This window comes from Penaeus vannamei, chromosome 13 (genome assembly GCF_042767895.1).
Source record: "Penaeus vannamei isolate JL-2024 chromosome 13, ASM4276789v1, whole genome shotgun sequence".
Lineage (NCBI taxonomy): Eukaryota > Metazoa > Arthropoda > Malacostraca > Decapoda > Penaeidae > Penaeus > Penaeus vannamei.
The window spans coordinates 18,385,909-18,395,465 of record NC_091561.1 but is presented as its reverse complement, the minus strand read 5'-3'; the positions used below and the strand labels follow the sequence as shown (position 1 = coordinate 18,395,465).

At 48.3% G+C, this 9,557-nt stretch overlaps 1 protein-coding gene across 2 annotated transcripts in view; it reads right to left on the bottom strand.

Moving 5' to 3' along the window:
- Nucleotides 1-9,557, bottom strand: part of LOC113814508 (uncharacterized) — a 28,251-nt gene extending 18,694 nt beyond the window's left edge. For both annotated transcript variants that reach the window (XM_027366550.2, XM_070129054.1), the window contains exon 1: nucleotides 9,501-9,557. In XM_027366550.2, the coding sequence (XP_027222351.2) occupies nucleotides 9,501-9,503 (3 nt within the window). In that variant the 5' untranslated portion in view covers nucleotides 9,504-9,557. The remainder of the gene's footprint in view (nucleotides 1-9,500) is intronic.

Below are 9,557 nucleotides of genomic sequence, written 5' to 3'. Positions count from 1 at the left end.
CATCCCCACCCCCTACCTCCTTCGACCTTTCCAGCCTACTAACTTACCGATCCTACCCCCTCCCCCCTCCTCTGACCTCCTCCCCCCTTCCCCCTCCTCTGACCTCCCCCCCTTCTTCCTACCCGCCGTGTGACCCCACCGATGACCCCAGGGAGGGATTACGCGAGGAATTAAAGCCCATATTACTCCAAGCGAGATGGGGGGATGGGGGGGAGGGTAGAAGAGGAGTGAGGGAAGGGGAGGAGGGAGAGGAAGAGGGGGAAGGGGAGAAAAGGAGGAGGAGGAGGAAGAAGAAGAAGAAAAAGAAAAAGAAAATGAAGAAGAAGAAGAAGAAGTAGAAGTAGAAGCAGAAGCAGAAGAAGAAGAAGGAGAAGGGAAAGAAGGAGGGGAGGAGAAACAGGTGCAGGAGCAATAGCAAGGAACAGGAGGAGGAGGAGGTGGAGGGTGGTTGGAGAAGACATAGACGAAGAAGAAGGAGGAGGAGGAAGTAGAAGAAAGAAAACAAAAACACATTAAAATAAAAAGTTAAATGGTAAAAGATAAAGAAAAAAAGAAAAGGAAGAAGGAGAAGAAATAAAAATAAAAATAGAACGACATGAAGATGAAGAAGAACAGGAGGAAGAGGAGCGAAAGGAAGAGGGGGGGTTGACGAAGAAGAAGAAAAAGAAGAAGAAGAAGAAGAAGAAGAAGCAGAAGAAAGAAGAAGAAGGAGGAAGGAGGAGACGAAGAAGAAGAAGAAGAAGAAGGACATGAAGGAGGTGAGAGAGGAGACTTAAATGGGGAGGGGGGGGGGCAAGGATCAGATGCTGGGTCAAAAACGTCGCTTTTGTAAGAACCGGGACGAGGTTTTTGGCATTCCATCACCGTGTTACAGGGAATGGGATCCCTTCCCCCTCCCCTCCCCCTACACTACCCTCCTATAACGGGGCGAAGGATGGTAGAGGTGGAGGAGGAGGAGGAGGAGAAGGAGGAGGAGAAGGAGGAGGAGAAGGAGGAAGAGGAGGGAGAGGAAGAGGGAAAGAGGGAGAAAGAGAAGGAGAAGGGGAAGGAGGCAGGAAGGAGGAGGAGAAGGAGAGGAGGAGGAGGAGAAGTGGAGAGAGGAGGAGGAGAAGGAGGGAGGAGAAGGAGGAAGAGGAGGAGGAGGGAGGAGGAGGAGGGAGGAGGAGGAGGGAGGAGGAGGAGGAGGAGGAGGAGGAGGAGGGAGGAGGAGGAGGAGGAGGTGGTGGAGGGAGGTAGTGGAGGAGCAGGAGGAGGAGGTGATGAAGAAGGGAGGAGTGGAGGAGGAGGAGGAGTGAGGGAGGAGGAGGAGAGAGAGGAGGAAGGGAAGAGGGGGAAGGAGGAGAGGAGGTGGTGGAGGAGGTGTGTGGGTGGAGGAAGAGGTGGTGGAGGAGGAGGAGGAGGAGGGAGGGAGTGAGGAGGAGGGAGGAGGAGGAGGAGGAGGAGGAGGAGGAGGAGAGAGGTGAAGGAAGGGAGCAGGAGGAGGGAGGAGGGAGAAGTGGAGGAGGAGGAGGAGGGGAAGGGAGGAGGTGACGAGGAGTGGAGGAGGAGGACGTGAGGAGGAGGAGGGAGGAGGAGGAGGGGGGAAACGAGGACGAGGAGTGAGGAGGAGGGGGAGGGGAAGAAGAAAGAAGAAGAAGAAGAAGAAGAAGGAGCAGAGGAGGAGGGAAGGAGGGAGGGGAGGAGGAGAGAGAGGAGGAAGAGGAGGGAGGAGGAGGAGGAGGAGGAGGAGGAGAAAGAAGAAGAAAGAAGAAGAAGGAGCAGGAGGGAGGAGGGGTGGGAGGAGGAGGAGGGGTGGAAGGAGGAAGAGGAGGAGAGGAGGAGGAGAGGAAGAGAGGGAGGAGGGAGGAGGAAGAGGAGGAGGAGAAGAAAGAAGAAAAAGAAGAAAGAAGAAGAGCTAAAGGAAAAGATAAAAGAACAAGAACATCAAAAATAAAAAAATAAAATGATATAAAAATAAAAATAAAGAAAACAGGAGGAGATAGGGAGGGAAGGTAAGATGCGGCGCCAGGGATTGCCAAGAGGGGAAGGGGTCTAAGACGCTGGGGGAAGGGGGGGGGAGGTAAGGGAGCTTTGAGACGAAACCGCAAGCGAGAAGGTCTTTAAGACGGCAACAACGAGCGCTATGACGATCCTGGGAGATCATGAGGGGGAGGGAGGGAGGGAGGGAAGGGGGGGGAGGGTGTTGGAACTCGGGGCCTACAGAGGGAAAGCAAGGGACAAGTTTAGGATAAATAGAGATCCCTTATCTAAAAATACAGACAGGTACACACACACACATACACACGCGCACGCACACGCACACGCACACACACACGCACACGCACACACACACGCACACACACAAACACACACACACACAGACACACACAAAAAATCAGGTTTGATATTATTAAACAAATAATGGAAAAAGACATTCATAATTTCAAAACTACCAGAAAATAACTATTTCATTCGGACAACAAAAATACCATTTCCTTGTAAACCGCACTGAACAAAACTTTATATCATCCAGGCAGCGCAGTTTGATGTATGTCGTGCAATACATAATGTTTTATTGGTAAATGCACAAAAATCACAAGGAATTCTGGGTAGCTTATAGTATTAATGTTTCATGAAACATATAACAATAACAGCAAGGACGGCAATACAGTTTTATTTGCAATAAACCATATCATATTCTTCCAGAAGTCATTGCAATACCACGCAAAGGCATTATTGCCAAAGATAGAACAAAATCAGCCAGTCAATATATCTATTTGTTTATCTGTATAGACTATATTTAGCTAATTTTACATCATTCATCCCACTTTGCACTTACATGTTCTCATAAATAACTTTTCTTGTAAGTTATCTTACATTCTAGGGTGCATCAAAGAATAAAAATACAATAAATAGAAATAATAGAATATAATAAAAACAATACAGAAATAACCAAACAGACAAATAAACAAATAGATACAAATAAATATCAGATATACCTGAACAATAACAGCAGAAGAGAGAGAAAGAGAAAAAATCGCCAAAACCTCAAAATAGCGTAAATCAAAACAGAAAACCAAACAAAGACACACAAAAAAGGCGTCCAGTGCAAAATACAACAAACATCCCCCAAACAGACAAATAAAAACAAAGAAACACGCAAAATAAATATCGAGTAAACCTCACCAACAATAGCCCCCCTCCCCAATCCCTCCCTCCCTCAAAAAAAATAAAATAAAAAGGCGCCAAAAGTTCAAATCGATCCAGAAGCTCTCACATCCCCACACCCCCTTCCCCCCTCCACCCTCCCACTCCCTCCCTCCCACCCCCGACCGTTGCTCTTTCCAGCCATTAAAGCCCGAGGAATCCCTTTTCCAGCGCCACGACAGCCTTTCCTTCTGCCAGGCGACGGCACTGAGCAGCATGAACCGCCTGATGACCTCCAATTAATGATACTGAATCGGAGAAACCCGGCTGACTATGCTGACTACCGGAGGATGCGGTGATGGTGTTCCTGACTTTGCTGAATCTGCTGGAGTTGCTGAGGCTAATGAGTGTGCTTGGCTCTGTTGGTTCTGGTAGCTGGGGTTGTTTTGGCTCTGATAACTTTGCTTTATTATACTGACTTTGCTTTTTTATGTTGGCCGCGCAGTCAGCATAAGAATACTTTAAGAGTCACGGGGGTTAGATCTTTTTTTTTAATTTAGGTAGTTTCGATTCTTCTTTTATCTTTGAAATTATGCACTTTCGAATCCGTTTCGATTTTCTACTTCTATTTCTTTCTTCTTCTTTCTTTTCCTTGTTCTTCTTTTTCTTGTTCTTCTATTCTTACTTTTCATTCTTCGCAAAATATATATATAAATGTATATCAAAAGGGGCATTTCAGTGGAATTTATCAAACAAATAAAATTCAAAAATCTAGAACATCAACTAAAATAATAAGAGAGAAAGAAAGAAAGAGAGGAAGAAAAGAAGAGGAGCAGTAGTATAAGAAACGTCTGAAAAAAAAACGGAGAACATGAAGGAAGAAAGAAAAGAAAAGAAAAAATTAAATGACGAAGACTAAAAGAGAAGCGAGAGCGGTGCGCCCGCGAACCTCGAAGGCAACTCGCGCCATAAGATTCCATTAGCAGCACACTCGGCGGCAACACAATGCTCGGCCGAGGCAGCGAAACACATAAAGCAGGGGATTAGCGCCCCCGTGGCCCAGGCGCGTGGTGCAGCTCGAGAGAGGCCCGGACGCCCACCGGGGGAGAGGGCGGGCGAACTCTTCATGTTAAATGCATTAACGGATTAGCGGCAGAAACAGGTGAGTCGCCGCCACCTCATTCTGCATGACGGGGGGAGAGTCGCGCATTTAGCTAGGCGTACGAGCGCGGTGCAAATACGCATGCATGCACACACGCCAGCATTAAAAAAGACACTGGCATACGCATGCACGTGTACATATACATACGTCTTCACGCGCGCTAATAGCACTAGTACTAATGCTGACAGCCTCCCGGATTTATTCATTTTTACTCGTGTAACTACAGTTATTGCTACTACTGCTGCGCCCACGACTGATACTACTGCTCCGCCATTTCAGCATATTCTCACGACCAACGGCATCACCACTTGCATCACTCTCATCACAACGATCATCACCGAAGAACAACGCCGCCCTCACCACCGCCTCCTCTCTCCGGCGACTCAACCAATTACTTAAAACTCTTTATCTCCAGCTGATCTCATCTCGATCTCGCCGCTGCCCCTTGCTCCTTCGGGTTTTTCATTTGTAATTGTTTGGGGTTCGTGTCGCCTCTTTTTATTCTTCTTTTGCCTTTTCCTTTTATATTTTTCTTTTATTTTCTTCTTATCTTCCACCAATACGTCCCTCGCCTCCTGTTTCCCCGTCCCTTCTCCTCCTCCTTCACCTTTTTCCGACGTCTTTCCTTTCGCCCCCTCCCTCCTACCCCGTCTGCCTCTCCTCCTTCTCTTCCTGTTTCTCCTCATTTTGCCTCTTTCCTCGCCCTTTTCCCTCCTTCCCTACTTCCAATCCTTCCTCCGACCCTTCTCCGCCACTCCTCCTCCCTCCTCTCCCCTTCTCCTTCTTCCTCCTCCACTCTTCCCCCTCTTCTCCTCCTCCTCCTCTTCTTCCTCCTCCTCTTCCCCTCTCTCTCCTCCTCCTCCCTCCCTCCTCCTCCTCCTCCCCCTCTTCCTCCTCCTCCTCCTCCTCCTCCTCCTCCTCCTCCTCCTCCCTCCTCCTCCTCCTCCTCCTCCCTCCTCCTCCTCCTCCTCCTCCTCCTCCTAGCCCTCCTCTTCTTCCTTTCCCCTCGCCCCCCCCACCGCCATCACCGCACACACACTTCCCGACCAAAAGCATTCACACATGACTGCCTTCTTCTTGTCATGTGTTGTAACCTTGTTCCTTTCCTCTCTTCTCTCTTTTTTTATCTCTTATCATTTTATTTACCCGTTCTAAACCTTTTCTCTTCTTCGTTTTTTGTTCTTTTTTTATCTCCGGATTTTTTATGTGCATATATTTGTCTCCATATTTTTGGTTTTGTGTCTTTCGTTCGCAGTGATTTGGGTAGCTATTGTTTTCATTTTTTTCTTTTCTTTTTATATCTACATTTCTGCCGGTCTATAATTTTTTTATCATTTTCTTTTTAACTGTTTCACTGACAATTATCCATGTCTTTCAAATTTGTTGCTAATATTCCTCTCCTTTCTTGTCTTTTTCTTTTTCTTTACAATCCACATTTCACGCAGGCCTGTCTTTGATTTCTAATAATTTTCTTTTTAATACATTTCTTTTTTTATTTCTTTAAAGTGCCGACGGGAGATTAAAAAAGAAAACAAAGATATAAATGGAACAGAAACACAAGAGAACAATTAAATACAAACCAATGAGTCAGTTCGATGGGGCAGGAATGACTAACAGTAAAATCCTATGTATTGGGATTTAATAGCACGAGACGCGCATTTTACAAAACCACGTAAAATCAAACCCCGGCGAAGAGAAATCGCAGCTAAATCACACTGTGAAATTAAAAGAAAACGCAAACAAACGAAGCATAACACACAGAATAACACAGCAGCACACAGAGCCCACAAAATCACTAAACAGACCCAGAGAAACAAAGCCCAACCCCAGCCCAGCCCGCACAGCAAAATCCCACGCATCCAAACGCCATCGCAGCGAAACAACAGCAAAATCGCCCCAAGAAGCAACAGAAAAAAATCCCAGAAAAAAAAGAAAATCCCACATTACCATTACTCTACGTCAAGGCACGACTCAGGGACCCGACCCTCTCTACGGCTCTCAATGACCGAGCAACCTTACCCACTCGACCACGCATTGCAAGGGCATCGTTGCAGCCACGCTTGTCGACGTTTGAATAGCTATGACAACCTACACTTTACTCTCTGCGGGGGGGGGGGGGGTTCTTTCAATAAACGGGGATGGGAGGGGGGGGAGGAAGGAAGGGGACGGTAGGGTGGGAGAAGAGGTAAGGGAAGGGAGGGAGATGATGGAAGAGACGGAAGGGGGGAAGAGATGGAAGGGGCGGGAAGGGGGAGAGAAAAGGTGCGGAAGGGAGAAGAGATAAGGAAGGAAGGGAAGGAATAGATGGAAGGGGGGGGAGGGAGGGAAGGAAGGGGAAAAATGAGGGAATGGGAGGGGGGAAAGAGGGAAGGGGAAGCAGAAAGAGAGATGAGGGAGGGAAGGGAAGTGCAGTAAGAGAACAGAAGAGACGAGAATGGAAGAGACGGGAAGGGAGGCAGGGAAGAGAGAGAAGAGAAGCATGAGAGCGAAGGGGAAGGAGGGGAGAAGAGGGAAGAAATACGGGGGGAGAAGGCGAAGGGACGGGAAGGAGAAAAGGGCATGAGAAGAGGAGGGGAGGAAAAGGATGGGGGAGAAGACATGGGAAAGAATGTAAGCAGGTATAGGAGGAGAGGGGAGACAAGAAGAAGGAAGAGGTGATGGAGAAGAGAGGGAGAGTGAAGGAAAAATGGAGAGGCATGATGGAGGAAAGACATCATAAGCACAGGAGAGAAAGGAAGCGTAGATTTATAGTGAGGGAAACGACAAGAAGAAATTGAAGCAGGAAATGAAGAAAAGAAAAAAGAAAATAAGATAAGGACTGTAACTGGAAAAAAGAGAAGGGATGGGAAAATTACATGATAAAGATTACTGCGGAAAGAAGGAAAACAAGGATAATGTAGGAGACACGAAAAGGGGGACAATAAAATAAAGAAAAAAGAGGGAAGAGAGAGAGAGAAAAAGAATGTTGATGGGGAAGACAGAAAGCATGCATTTGTTCAACATCTTATTTTTGTGGGACAAAGGAATGCAAGGGATTACAGATAATTATCATGAGAAAGGAAGATAGAAACAGAGAGAGAGAGAGAGAGAGAGAGAGAGAGAGAGAGAGAGAGAGAGAGAGAGAGAGAGAGAGAGAGAGAGAGAGAGAGAGAGAGAGAGAGAGAGAGAGAGAGGGGGGGGGAGAGGGAGTGAGTGAGTGAGTGAGTGAGTGAGTGAGTGAGTGAGGGGTGAGGGAGAGGGGGAGAGAGAGAGAGAGAGAGAGAGAGAGAGAGAGAGAGAGAGAGAGAGAGAGAGAGAGAGAGAGAGTGAGTGAGTGAAGTAGTGAGTGAGGGAGGGAGAGAGAGAGAGAGAGAGAGAGAGAGAGAGAGAGAGTGAGTGAGTGAGTGAGTGAGAGAGAGTGAGAGAAAGAGAGAGAGAGAGAGAGAGAGACAGAGAGAGAGAGAGAGAGAAAGAAACAATGACACAAAATCCAAGAAGTAGGAGAGAACACAAAGAAGCGACAAAAGAAATCAGAAAAAACAAACAAACAAACAAATACTACAAGATCCTTCTAGAACGCTTAGAAGCCGAGACCGGATTCTCTTTCGCCATGAGACCGAATTCTGAAACTTTGATCCGTGAGAAACGACTGAAAATCAAATATCTGAAAATTAAGGAAAATGGGAAAAGGAGGACTCGGGTGGAATGGGTGGGGGTGGGGTAGGGGGGATAAGGGGAGGGGGGTGATGGGGAAGAGGTAGGGGGAAGAAGAGGAGGGGGAGGGAGGGGAAGAAGAAGCAGGGGAAGAGGAGAGGGATGATGGAGGAAGAGGTAGGGGAAGAAGAGGAGGGGGAGAGAGGGGAAGAAAGAGAAGGGAGAGGGAGAGGGAAGAAGAGGAGGGGGAAGGAGGGGAAGAGGGGGAGGGGGAGGGAGGGGAAGAAGAGGAGGGGAAAGTGATGTGGAAGAAGAGGAGGGGGAGGGAGGGGGGAGAGGAGGATGTGGAAGAAGAGGAGGGGAAGAGGAGGGGAAGGGTGGAGGAAGAGTGGATAAGAAGGGAGGTCAACAAGGGGAGGGAGATGCAAGACGGGAGGGAACAGGTGGGGGGGAGGGGGCAGTGACAAGACCCAAGCAACCCCCTTAACCCACCCCTCTGCCATCCCCCCCCCGCCACCCCCCCCCCCCCCCCCGACCGCCTGCTGGGACGACCACCGCCACCAACAAACCCGGGAGTGCAACTAACGAGCTACGTGACGGAAATATACAGCCGCATTTAACGTAAAACCATTCTTCCCGGGGCTCTTCATCATCCCCCAGCTGACACGTAAACACAGACGCACGCAGACGCACACACAAAAGCATCTAAAAGCACGCACGGACACACACACACATACACATATACTTACACACACATACATACATACGCACTCACACTCGCACACATATTTACGCCCACACACACACACACACACACACACACACACACACACACACACACACACACACACACACACACACACACACACACACACACACACACACACACACACACACACACACACACACACACACGCACGCACGCACGCACGCACGCACGCACACACACGCACACGACCCGGAAACTCGGACATCGCATTTCGCGCAAGACTCCAGCCTCTGTTAGCATCTTAACATCTATCCTCTCATCCATAATCAACCCTTAATCATTAACCCTTAACCGCCTCCCCATTTTCCCTGGACTCTTCACCCCTCCCCATTAACTATTTCCCCTTTACACCCTGCTCCCTCCCCCATTAATCCATGATCTCTTCCCATTTTTATTAACCCTTTATCACCCTATTTCCCCTTTGACCCTTTGCCTCTTTCCCGTTACCCCTTAACCCCTCTCCTTTTCATATTTCCTCCTTAAACCCTTTCCCCACTCCCCATTAATCCCTGATTCCTCCCATTCTTCTTCTTAACTCCATTAATCACCCCTTGTATTTCCCCTCCACCCTTTTCCTCCCTCTCTCCATTTCCCATTTCCCCTTAAATCCTTTCCCCACTCCCCATTCACCCCTCTCCATTTCCTATTTTCCCCTTAAACCCTTTCCCCACTCCCCATTCACCCCTAACTCCCCTATCCCATTTCCCATTTTCCCCTTAAACCCTTTTCCCACTCCCCATTCACCCCTGAAGCCCCCGCCTCCATTTCCCCCTTTTCCCCATTTCGTCTTACCACTTATTGTTCACTTACCATGAAGCAGTCGGAACTCTGGCGGCATTTGGTGTCCCTGTTCTCTCTCGGCGCCGT